Source organism: Meriones unguiculatus, chromosome 8, assembly GCF_030254825.1.
Source record: "Meriones unguiculatus strain TT.TT164.6M chromosome 8, Bangor_MerUng_6.1, whole genome shotgun sequence".
Classification (NCBI taxonomy): domain Eukaryota; kingdom Metazoa; phylum Chordata; class Mammalia; order Rodentia; family Muridae; genus Meriones; species Meriones unguiculatus.
The window spans coordinates 67,039,926-67,052,760 of NC_083356.1; the positions used below are offsets into that span (position 1 = coordinate 67,039,926).

Consider the following 12,835-nt stretch of genomic DNA (forward strand, 5'->3'; position numbering starts at 1 on the left):
AAGTATGAGTCTTGGGCTATGACAGAAAAGCATTCTGGCAGTTCCTGAACTGTATCTGTCAAAAGTAGCTTTGATTTTCAAACTCCAAATGCCATAACAAGCCTGCTGTTAATTCTACCAGAGCTCTGCAGAATGAGTTTTTCTTAATTTTTCTAATTTATGTACTTATTTATTTTGGGTGATGGGGTGGGGGTAGGAAATGTGCCATGGCCCTCCTGTGGAGGTCAGAAGACAACTTCTGGGAGTTGGTTCTCTCTTTTACCATGTGGGTTTCAGAAAATGAAACTCAGACCATTAGTCTCATTAGCAAATGAATGCCTTTTCCATCTAAGCCATCTCACCAGCCTCAGAATTCGTTTTTTTCCTAGCACAGGCAAGCGACATACCACCAATCTAAGCCCTCAACCCCCAATCCTGCCCAATTTGAAACAAGATGATCTGCTTAAAATGTCAGGTCTCCTTTGTCTACATTGTGCGTCCTTGAAGGACAGGAGCTGTGCCTTCATCCTCTTTGTATCCTATCCCCAGAAGCAATGGAGACTTAGCAAATACCAGATACTGAAAAAATATTTTGTCAATGCTGGGAATGTGATTCTTCCGGTGTGAGGAAGCCTGAGGTGTCTTGGTGGCCCATGGGAGGAGATTGCAAGAGGAGGCCAACAAAAATGAGTGATCCAGTTAAGATAATTAACTGGAAGACTATTATGAGTTTTGAGCTCCTACTTCATCAAACTAACATGTAGCTCAGAGAATGGTCATAGACTAAGAAAATGAAATGTAGATTAAATAACCAGAAACTGCCAACTAACCTCTAATTAGAGATTTAAACAATTAGAAACTACTGACTAACATTTAAATTAGGAATTTCCACATTAAGCAATCAAATTCTTCTTCCCCTTGTTTCCTGAACACCTTCTAAAACTCTTCCCTCCCATTCTTAAATAATCCCCTTCCCCTTGTAGTTTGGTGCTGCCTGATTCATGAATCACTCTAACATGCCTAAGCTTATGTGCCTAAATTTATCTTCTAGCTGATAAATGAAGGAGATATGCCACCATGAGAAGGTGGAGCAGGGTCAGGCTACCCATGGAACCAGAGCATAGAAGTTGACCTCTGAAGCTACCCAACTGTGGGTGAGGATGTGGGGTTAAATGTAAGTTCTGGTAACATGTAGGTCAGTCTAGCAATGATCACAGAGGCCCTGCTTGGGATACACAGATGACTCCTCTGGGCCTCCCAGGTATGGCTTAAACTTCTTTGCAAGTCATTCACAATGGGACCCCACCCATTTTAATTTTCAGTAACTCCTTAACCACAAACCTTGGGTTGCAGCCAAATGGATGACACACCATACCCCAAACAAGCCTGGAGCTCTCCTCCGCCATACTTTCCTGAGTTGTTAATTCTACCTAGAATGCTTTGACTCCATGCTTTCTGTCAGGGAAACTCTTTTTCCATTGAGTCCAGGCTCAGTTGTCCTTTTGTGTAGTCCTGCTTAGTCTTCCTGGACAGCTCTCCTCTTCAGACTACCTTGTACTGTGGCTCTGCTTATATCATGCCCTGAGTCTGAGAAGTCAATCATCTCATGAACCTTTTGTGCTCCAGCATTGCTCTAAACACAGGTGAACAAAAAAGTGCCAGCAGTTCCCCTCACTGAACCAGGATGGCACAGACTCCCTGCTCTACCATGAGCAGAGACAGATTTTCTATGAAATGAAAAATAGCTGGGGCTGCCAGACAAGGGTTGCAACCATAAAGAAGAGTTGAACCTGATATTCTAGGTTGTGAAATACCCTCAAATCAGGGACTCCACTGGAGAACATGTGGGTATCTTTCCAAGAAATCACCAGGGTACCCACACCCCTTGAGTTGCATGTGAAGCACAGGTTTTATTATGGTGGCTTCAATGAATGATTACAAACTCAGTGGCTTAAAACAATGGAAGTATATTATTTTACATTTCTGCAGGCCAGAAAATTTCAAAGTCAGTGTCAGGAGAGCTCTTACCTTTTCTAGTTTCTAGAAACCACACTCTGTCATCAGCTCACAGTCCCTATCTCCATCCTCAAATTTAGTAGCAAAGTCCCAGTCTCTCTCTGACTCTTTCCTTCCTTCTCATGAGGCCTCATATGATTTCGTTGGGCTCAGTGAAGGAAGAGTCCGTTTGCCATTTAATGTAACATAGTCATAGGAGTGGGGATTAAGACCTAGACATCTCTGGTGTGCCATTATTCTGTCTTCCACAGACTATGAGCAAGATGGGCTCAGTTTGGGAGCCCTAGGCTGGACCTCAGCCTCATGCCTCCTTACCGGCTCTGCTCAAAGTAGAACTCGGTATGGGTAGAGGGTTCAATCTCTTTGGTGAGCTTCACTGGCTGCTGGGGCTCAGGTGGGCCACAGAGGAACCAGCCAGGGCAAGCAGCAGACTCGAGCCTGAAGGCAGAACCCAAGCTTCTCTGGAAAAAGGTGAAACGGGTGGTTTGTTCACCTCCCTTGTACAGGTCCTCGATGTTCACATCCTGTGGGGAAAGGGAGCCAGCTATGTGACCTGTCAGCCCTTAGTGCCTCAGGGCTTAGCCAAAAAAGGACTCAACAGGGTATAGTTTTACTGAGGGATGTTCCTTCTGTAGATTCCAAAAGGCAAGAGTCTCCTTACTGGAGGTAAAGAGAGATAGGGGACAAGAGAGGGGACATGTGGGTGTGAAGATGCCAGGGCATCCTGGGACCAAGGCTGACTCTGCAGTGTCTCCAGAATGAGGAGGGGCTTCTCACCTCCACCTGCAGGGAAGGCCCCTCTCTTGTCTTCACAGATGCCAGACAGCAACTTCCTCCCTGGAGGCCCAGGAAGATGGGGACCTTGGAGCGGTCCAAGCCTCGGTTAGGAAGGATGCAGATCTTCTCTGGGAGGTAAGACAAAATGTAATTCAGGCAGTGAGGAGACCCCAGATGACAGGCTTTTAGCAAGATAAGGCTCAACAAGAAGCAGCTGGGCCTGGGCACACCTGGCCTGTTTCTGCATGGGAGACTCCACAATAAGTGGAATTCGCCAGGACAGGCTGAAACAGCCTCCTACCTCTTCCCATTATCACAGGGACACTATTATCACATCTCCAGAGACAAGAGAGAAGAAAAGAATCAAGGGCCTGTGACAGATGGAGGTCTGGCAAGCCCTGGAAGAGAGCCCCCATGAAGTTCACCTGCATTACAGTTGTCTGAATCAGGGTCTCCCACCAGGAGCTGGCCATTCCGTGTGTACAAAGCTTTTTGATGTGCATCTTTGATTCTGAAATAGGATGGCAAGGTTAATGTCCTGATACCTGCAGGGATCACTGTACCCTTCAGTCCCCGTACCACCTCACTGGACCACCATAGATTCCAGAGGAGAGGGGCACTGCTCCAATAAGGGGAGAAACAGTTCCATCCCAAAGCAAGAGCAGGTTTCCTAGGCTCATGGTTTTCCGAGGCTCCAGAAGTAACAGTAGGCAGTGCCTTCTCATGCGGGGATAGAGAGTGTTTTCATAGATGTCTGAGTAGTTGCTTTGAGAGTCAGGTATCCCAAGGGCACTGTGAGTACTATCCCAGGTTTTCTGGGCCTACTTTAATTTTTAAAAAATAAACGGCAACACTCATTAATGAAGGCACTGAGAATGTAAGAAGTATGATTTACTTTGTAAACTTAAAAAACCTTTCTGTAGAAGAAAATACACATATTAGAAATTTGAAAATAAAAAGTCAATATCACTAGACTCTGGCCCCACTCTGGTGATGGTGAGCTATTCTCCGTATGTTTCAAATATCAGAGGTCAACCCAGAACTAGATGAGGACCTGCTTAACTCACTGGGGATGCCTGTGGAGCTAGTGACCTGCCTGCAAGGGGAAGAATGCACCAGGAAAGCTGTGGAGAAACTGTCATGCATGCAGAACATCAGAATAATTCCTGTTATTAGCCCATTTGCCTATCTGCTTTCAGAGATGCTCATCAGTTGCTCTCAGCCCAGGGAACTTCCAATATTTTTAAGAGCAGAATGTCTGGACCAAAGCCACCAGCTCCAAGAGCCTTTTCTGTCCCCATAACAGCTAGTAATGGCTATTTAAAATCAGCTCATCTGTTGTTTTAAAGCAGGCTCATGAGTACATTAAGAACAAAGGTCTGCAAAGATCTTGCTACCTGGTATTCTCAGACTGTGCGAATTGGACTTAACGTGCTCCCTGCTGGAAGCATTCTAATTTAGACACTGCAAGTTATTCTCACGGATGCACATGTGGTGGTACATACTTTAATCCTAGCACTTGGGAGGCAAAGGTAGGCAGATCTCTGTGAGTTCAAGGTCATTCAAATGCACAAAGTGAATTTCAGGTTAGCCAGGTTAGACTTTCAGGTTAGTTTTTTGTTTGGTTTTTTGTTTTTTTTGTGTGATACATTGGGACTCAAGATTGTTTGGGCTTTCTAAGAACAAGATATGTTGGTTCAGGGAACATGGAGTCTGAGTCCACTCTCTGCGTTTGAGTAGTTGTATGGCATGAGGAAAATCATGCAACTTTTTGAGCTTCAGTTTTCAGATCTGTAAACTGGACTAAACAATAATATCCTTGCAAATTTTTCAGTCTGCCAACGGGAAAGAGGGCTATTGTTACTGACAAAGATGAAGAGTAATAATTTAATGCTTGAGATTTTTGTAGTCAGAGGGAGCTTCATTTCTTTGACTCGGCTTTTTCTCTTCCCACGTGATCCCCAGGCCCCTTGATTGAGAAATCACCAAGATTACTTACATGTAGTATCTTGCCATGGGAAGAGAACACATTCCTGCAGTTGGGAGTGTCTGGTCTTTACTGGGGAAAAGAAGAAAAAGGCTTTCAGAAAAGCAGAGGAGTATATTTGGGGGCAGACAAGCTGGGGCTCAGAATTATCCAGCCACATGCTGTTTCACACCCCTAGGCATTACAGAATCCACCAAGGTCTCCCCAGTGCTCCCAGCTCTAGGCAGCTCTGCCTTTTTCTTATTCCTGGCCCTTAGATCAGGTTTAGGTAGCAGAGGTGTGAGCCTTGTGTGTTGAAGCTGGTTCTTAGAATCTAGAGAACAGATTCACCCAAATAGCTCGCCAGCTCACATCCCAGGCTGAGGAATGGGTGCTCCATAGACTGGGGATAACCTCAGGGCAGATCCAGTTTCAGTTTTCAACCTGGCCTGAAGGTGACCCCTGCTCTGCCCTCCTTACCTTGTAGGGAGTAAGTAACTTAGCTGGGGGTGGGAGGACCAGCAGGGTTTGAAGGTTAGGCAGCATCATTCCTGGGAACCAGAATTGCTGAGACCTGTGAAGAGCCTGTCCACCCCCTCCTCGCAAAAATCGGCAGGATTGAGGTACAGACACTTGTGCATTTGAAAGTGAGCACTCTGAAGCAAAAAGAGTGACCTATAAACCTAAAGCCACAAAGCTTCCCAGGACACAGAGTTCCTTCCTGGAGGAGTGTCCTATCCCAGAGCTCCTCCCTGAAATGATCACCTAGAACAGCACACAAGAAACAGAAGAGATAGATCAAAGCAGGAGAACAGCTCATAAAAGCAAATGCAGAAATGCCTGGGGCTGAGGCTTCCTGAGTGGATCTGATTCTTGCCAAGCAAGAAAGGGAAAATAATTAGGTAAGAAAGCAGAAAATGAGATAGAAAAGAATATGGAAAGAAAGAAATGGGACTTGGAGCTGGATGAAGTGATACTGAGGTAAGGAAGACTAGGTGGATGCTGATGGCCGGAATTCAGACCACCTCATTGTCATTGAGATTCATGGTCTGGTATTATAAGAAATGGGACTGTATTCCAAGTGGCTTCTATTACTGGTTATCTGTTTCAGACAGCTTGGAAAGTCATCAGGTAAAAGCTGAAGACCTGTTGGGAGTAAAGGATAACAGGGTACTGATGAGAGTAAAGATTGTACATGAACACCAGTGTTAGGAATCAGACACCAGCACCCTGTCAACCTGTGCTCACATGTGTTGTTGCCCCTGATCCAGGGAGAGTAACGACTTTCCCACATGTTTAGTTACAAAACAGTTCAATCAGTTATTTTTAAAAGGTTGAAAAGTTGGAAATACTCTCAATGTCCAATACGAGGCAATTGGCTGAAAGGGAATGACAGATCCAGAAAATAAGAAGTATATGCTCGTTAAAGATGATGTTTTCAGCATAAAATTTCAAATATAAGTAGTGAAAACTGTAGGTTTTGAATAATGTGCACATTATAATCCCAGTTAAATTTATCACTGTTCAGAGACACATACGGGAACAAAGACCACCGGTGCTGTTTCAGCGTTCATTTGTGCTGATAGATCCCTGCTTTTACCTTGTTTAAGACAGGGTCTCTTATTTACTGGGTGCCTGCCAAGCTAGCTAGCCCATAGTGCTAGAGATTCTCCTGATTGACCTCTCATTTTGCCATAGGTCCACTGTGATTCTATAATGTGTCTGGCTTTGTGTGGGTTCTGGGGATTCAAACTTAGATCCTCATGCTTGCATGCCCATTTCCCCACTCCTCACTCTCTAATGCATATTTCTAGATCCTGCATTTTTGTTAAGTTAATGAGTCTTGTTCTCTATGTCTGGGGTGAAGCCCAACACTGCATTTCAAACATGCAACCAAGTCTTGATAATGCTGCTGGTTCCAAGACCACATTTGGAGTATAAAAGAATAGTGGATTCTTCTAGCCCAGGTAGACTGATAACAGCATAGGCTCAAGGCAAGCCAGTTTGATGGTGTTCCTTCTGATACAGACCACTGAGGCAGCTTTAGTTGTGGCAGAAGTAGGAGCAGCCAGGAAGCTGGACTAAGGCCCAAGAGGGGCCAGTAAAGTAGATAAATGTGTGAGGCTGCACATCCTGGTTGGTGACTTTAACTCTGGTCAGTGTCAGCTCAAACAGGCAACAGAAATTCAGTGTTGGTCTAGTCAAGTTGGATCCTTGGAGATCTAGAATTCTCCCGTCTCGGCACTTCAGTTTTCTCTAAATTCACATATAGGGTCTCTCTGCCTAGGTTCTAGGTTCTAGCTAGAACCTAGGAATAGAAGAAGAAGAAGTTACCTGTTCATGTTAGTTTGTGGTTACACAGAAGGCCTGGGATGCTTATGCTCTTCCCAATGTTCCACACACTTGATTCTGAAAGTTTTCCCTTCCTTGTTAATCCCAAATTAACCGTTCACTCAATTTGGCTCTACGTCCCTCTTTTCTTTCTCTAATTCCTGGCCATGGATCCTGACTGACTCAGACTACTCTGGGTCAAGTGCCACCAACAGATAATGCTGGAGTTCTTCAACACTCTCCTCATTTTCTTGCACATCTTCTATAAGAAGCCTGTTATCCCCAAGATCAATAACAGCTTTCATGGAGCCAAAAACACAGGCATTTAACAATTTATTTTTCTATTTCTCACTACCTCCTTGGAATCTTTGACACTGGTTGATTTCTTCACATTTCCCCATCTATGTGTTGCAGGTACATTGTAGAGTTCTTTTCTAGGGTCATCTCTAAATCTGAGAGTCACGAGAAAACACCCTAAAGCACTTGTATTTTCATATGCTATGGAATTGCAATCCATCTCTTCCTATAGCTGCAATGACCACTTTGGCTAATGCCTCCCAGACCCAGGCTGAATTTTAGTACACCCTCCTCTTTGGGTGTCCTATCATCATGCCTATCAAATATGGGTCAAGTTAGTTAACTTCTCCCAATCTACTTATCTTTCTCAGTTTTACTTATCTCACTTTCATAATATTCCTCCCATCAGAGAACTTCAAACCCCAAGAAGCACTGACAATATACCATACTGTTATCACTGTAAACATGATAACACTCCTGGTTGTATATTCAATCCAACCTGACCTATGTAAAGCCCTTGAATTTAATTTTTAAGTACATCTTTGACCACATTCCTGCTCAAGTCCAAGGACATACTCAGCATTGCTTTTGGTTTCCCTGCCCAATACCATTCCTCTTCATCACTGACCATTCATAGCACTCCTATTAAGGTCACTGGGTATGGCTTCATTGCACATGGGCTCTTGTCTGTCAATAACTCACAGCTGAGAATGGGAGTGCAAAAATACAGGGTCATATCTTCTCATGATCAATCCTCAGGTTCATGGTATTAGATTATGTGGTTGTCAAGGTTCTTTCTAGGTCAAACTATGTATGTTCCATGACTCGCAGTTTGATGCTACCCTTTAGTAACAAATTTCTCCCCTTTACTGTTGTAACACTCCTCTGAGCTCCTATTAAGCTTTGCTATATTGCTTATGTGTGTGCATTAAAACAATTGTTTGCCTTATAAAAGTTGATAAGATCCAGAAATCATGAAGCATGGTGCATATAGATTATCTGAAACTATCCAACCACAAAACTGACAGACACAGAATCTACCAGAGCACAGAAACACATGGATCGGGCTTTGACTGAAAGGCTGGATTCTAGAAGTAATATGGCTACCAATTGATTTTCTCTCTGTTTCTTTGTTTCTTTCTTTGTTTCTTTCTTTGCTTCTTTCTTTGTTTCTTTGTTTCTTTCTTTCTTTGTTTCTTTCTTTCTTTCTTTCTTTCTTTCTTTCTTTCTTTCTTTCTTTCTTTCTTTCATCCCTGGGCTACCAATCTAGTCCCATTGGAATTAGAGGTTGAACAAGATTATTTTTTTCTAAAACTTTTTTAAGTTTCACAATTAGTTTTTTTTTTTCAACAAATAAGTTGCATTTTGATAGAAAAGCGGTGATGGAGACACCACCACCTTGGTGGCATTCCTATTATCTACTGAAGTCTGAAGTGAGATGCAGAATGTCTCCAGAGAACTTTGTTTTGTCACAAACAAAACACTTTGAATACTACTGGCCTAGCTTATTTTGTTCAAAATTACATATTTGGTTCCAAATATGTAATAACCTTGTTTTGACCTAATCTATACTTTTCCTTAAATTCTACCAAGGGTTCCTAGATTTATAGAACATCACACTACATTCTATAAAAGGCATTCCTTGCTCCCTAGAGAGCCTGGGCATTTTGGAGACATTAACACAAAAGTGTGTATGTGTGTGTGTATGTAAGAGACACAAAAAGACTGTTACCACTGACCTGTCAATCCTAGTGCCTGGAACTCTGATGACCGGAGTCTCCAACTGATTGCTTCAGGACATCAGCACTGTGTTTATAATGTCTGGTCAGGGTGGGTCAGGCCTGTAATTGGCTCTAGATCAGGGAAGAAGGGCCCAGAGATTTCATAATATCTTCAGAACAATAATAAGGAGTACGAATAATAAGGAGGTGGGGAGATTAATGAGTGTTTGTAGGAAGGGGAGAGAGTCACCCATAAAGCCTTGACAGAGGCCAGACACTGACCTGCTGTCTCGGTAGCTACTGTCATTGACTGTGTTATTAGTGGTTTTGCAGCTAGATAAACAATGCTGGGGTCAAACATCTTTAATGCTCTCTGAGGTTCTGTCTGAGACTTGGAGAGGTCTGAAGGACTAAGAATAGAAAAACTGGTGGTGAAAGAAGCCAGATGCATCCAGAGAGCCATAATAAAGCAGGGCTTCATTATGAAGAGTGTGGCTCTATTTGGGAAAATGAGAAGAAACCCTTTGCTTTTTAGATTTAATTAGTTGATACAAACTTAGAGATGAGTATCTAAGGAAATGCAGCTGTAGAAGATATTGGCCTTAGATTTTATAGGGACTTTACAGGAGCCATGTACCCTGAACTGCTAGGGAGTATGAGAATGTGAACAGTGCAGGGTCAGACTCAGTTCTCTAGTCTGTCCATTTATAACTCTGTCCATCCATTTCTCACCTACTCACTCATCTGTTCAGTTAGTTATCTCTCCACTAACAATGTACATATTCTTTCACTCATCTGTACATCAATCCATTTGTACATCTTTCTACATCCTTTATTCATCCAGCACTAGGGATAAGAATTGGACAGAATGTTCTCTGGAGACTGCCTTATTGTCATATGTAAATTTCCACAAAGGACTTGAGAAAAGGGTATAGGTGTCAGTCCAAGACTGGGATGACCACAGAATAAAAAATGAAAAAATATGGGTGGGGATGAGATCTATCTTTTGCTTTTTTGTTGTTTTTATTGTTATGTCTTATATTAATAATCTTCCAATGGCACATATTTCAAGAGATATTTATTTTGTATAAGGTAATGAAAGCTATTGTAGAGCTTTGATAAGTTTTCATTTTTATGTTAGAGTCCAAGGAATGTTTTCCACCATCTTAAGCATTTTCGAAGAAACTAAATCCTTATTTCTTGTTTAAAAATTCGTTTTCTCCTTGAATTATGTTTCACAATCATTTACACATGTTGTTCTGGGAGATAAAATGTTTCTTTTTTTTTTTATGGGGAGGTTTGTCTTTATATTTATATGGGGCAAAGCTGAGTTCAGCCTGACGAAGAATGGAGAAGGCAGATGGTCCTTGTTCCCTTCTTGTGCTGCCGTTTTATCTTTTTTAATTTAATTTAATTTATTTTTTATTTATTACAATTTATTCACTTTGTATTCCAGCTGCATCCCCTCCCTCGTCCCATTCCCACCATCCTTCCCTCTTCTCAACACATGATCAAAAACTCAATGTTTCATGTTTTTACAGACTTCCCAAGCCTGAAAATTATTTCAGAGCTTCCTTTGTGCAACCCAATTTTTGCTTTTGTTGCTAATGTTTATTCTGCATTGTTTTTCACAAGTTTGTACCTCTCTGTTGAAATTACCAAAGTGTGAGGTGTCATGTCAGGCAAAATATATGTACCAAAAATTTATACTGCTCTATCAAAGACACATAGTGTACCACTTTTGTTGCTAAGGAACCTTAGAGCTTAGCTGAAGAGCTAAATCACAAAGGATAACCTAAAATGTCACACTTAGCTATAACCAAGGGCATGTGACAGACAATAGCATCGGAGAAAGCCTGACATCAGAATCTCTCTCCAAGTGGCCAAATCTATACTATGTCATCTCAAGAAATAGTTGGTCAGGCTTTTCCCCCATCATCTCCAAGGTTGGGGACTTTATAGCCCTTGGGAGAAGGACATATGGTGTTCATGATCTTTATGGTTAAAATTTGGGGGAGGGGGTAGGGTCATTCAGGCAAAAATATGCTCCAGATAGTTTATACCCAGTGGTCCTGTTGGTGTTTTCTGGAATTATAGAAAGCAAATGTATTCTTCTGCTTGCAGACCTTTGAATACTTTAAGCATGAGGTAGGCTGTATTTTCTTGTTTCAGGATTAAGGCTGTCAGCTCCTTTACCTCTTCCTTCATGACCTTATCTTGAAACACCTCTGATCTTCAATATAGGCAGCTAACACAAATCCCACCTGCTGTGGGCACTTCCTCTCTGAAAATATAGGCCCAGGCCTGTGTCTTCTACCAAAATTTCAGAAATCTAAAGCCATGAGGTTGTTTCCACTTGAATAGTCATGATGCCAAACTCTCTCAGACCATACATGCCTCTCTTTATTGTTACCATCACAACAACAAAACAAATATGCTTCTATTCCTTCTTTCCCTCTGGACTTGGAAGTGTCCTCTTACCTAGGCTAAAGTGTTATTATTATTATTATTTTTTTTTATTTTAGTTCTGTCACCCTACAAAGGTTGAAACAACCACTTTGACTTTCAAGAATGGAATTTCCCTTCAAGGTGGGATTTGAACTTCTCTTTTATAAAGGTTTAGATGGGTGGAGGAAAGGAAGAGGATATTACAGAATTGTGAGTTTACTCACCATGTTCCAAAAATTTTCCAAGAATTATGCCAGGTGCTCAAAAACATATTGGTGCAGATCCAACTTTAAGGTCAGCTGGGTGCCAGAGACCCCAAGCCAACTTTTTACAGGGAGTTAAGCATAGAGTAAAAGTATTGTCATAGCAAATGACCAGGAAGCTCATCTTTTCAAATACTTCTTACAGGAGATGATATCTTAGCAAGATATTGCAAAGGAAATGATTTCTATAGGGAGTGGATGGGTACAGTGTCCCAAAATAGAAAATGCGCCATGAGACTGTCTCTCAGACAGGCCGTGTGAATGGAGTATGCAAAAATGCAGCCTGGCACCTGAGCTTTGTGTCCTGAGGTCCATGTCCTCAGTATTCCTGAGGGGTTTATGGTAGAAATGGTGCTGCTTGTTGCTCAGGGAGCTTAGATGTATCTGGACTGAAGATTCTAGGGCACATGGAGGTTGTCTTCTCTGTTCTGGCCACCTTGCTGTTCTTTCTACAAACTCTTAACCTGCCAAGCTGGCCTGACTGGTAAGTTACAGCTTTGATATGGACCCCTTCTTTTGCTTTCACTCTTAGTCCCCAATGTTTTAGGTAGAAATATTAGAGCCAGAGACTGCTGTGTAGGGTGGGAGATCCAGTAGTGATCAAAGAGGAATCAGACCTCATGGGAACAGGCAACAGTAAACAAGTGAAGCATGGTCAGTGTTTAAGGAGGCTATTTGGGTTAATAAAGGGTTGGTGTTCATTTAGAGAAAATGAAAATACTGTAGAAGTTTTGATCATCATAAAGTAAATGCATGCGTTCTTCTTTCATTGAATATTATTTACTATAGCTTATCAGCTTATTCCAGAATCTAGAAACGACATTGGCGAGTTCACAGGGTCTCCATGGGACAGGAATCCGGAGTAGCTGGGTTGCAATGGCGGCTGGGCAGATCATACTTCTGAGCTCACACATTCAGTTGTTCACGAAGACTAGTTTTCCCATATGCGCTCTCTCTGGGGATGCTTATAGCATGGAAGCTTGCTTCTCCCAATGTGAAGAGAAAGACCAGACCCCAAGGAAGCCACTAATGTGTCC

General features: G+C 42.3%; 2 protein-coding genes across 4 annotated transcripts in view; one reads left to right on the forward strand and one right to left on the reverse strand.

Moving 5' to 3' along the window:
- Il36b (interleukin 36 beta) overlaps positions 1-12,835 on the forward strand; it is a 59,728-nt gene that overhangs the window by 6,135 nt on the left and 40,758 nt on the right. The gene's annotated exons all lie outside the window — the stretch shown is intronic.
- Positions 1,880-9,136, reverse strand: Il1f10 (interleukin 1 family member 10). Of its 2 annotated transcripts, none has more exons than XM_021663013.2 (5): positions 9,106-9,136; positions 4,772-4,831; positions 3,198-3,283; positions 2,773-2,900; positions 1,880-2,519 (listed from the first exon to the last, which is right to left on the reverse strand). In XM_021663013.2, the coding sequence occupies exons 2-5, from the start codon at positions 4,801-4,803 to the stop codon at positions 2,307-2,309; spliced, it is 459 nt and encodes a 152-aa protein (XP_021518688.1). In that variant the 5' UTR covers positions 4,804-4,831; positions 9,106-9,136; the 3' UTR covers positions 1,880-2,306. The 2 variants fall into 2 exon arrangements, with proteins under 2 accessions (XP_021518688.1, XP_021518689.1); XM_021663014.2 differs by lacking the exon at positions 9,106-9,136 and adding an exon at positions 5,219-5,401.

What these genes read in the sequence shown, in the direction of transcription:
- Il1f10 (XM_021663013.2), bottom strand. Translation starts at nt 4,803, where the DNA reads ATGTGTTCTCTTCCCATGGCAAGATACTACAT. An exon ending in CCCATGGCAAGATACTACAT is followed by an intron (nt 3,284 to 4,771) that starts GTAAGTAATCTT and finishes ATCCTATTTCAG; the next exon opens with AATCAAAGATGCACATCAAA. An exon ending in GGCCTTCCCTGCAGGTGGAG is followed by an intron (nt 2,520 to 2,772) that starts GTGAGAAGCCCC and finishes CTTTCCCCACAG; the next exon opens with GATGTGAACATCGAGGACCT.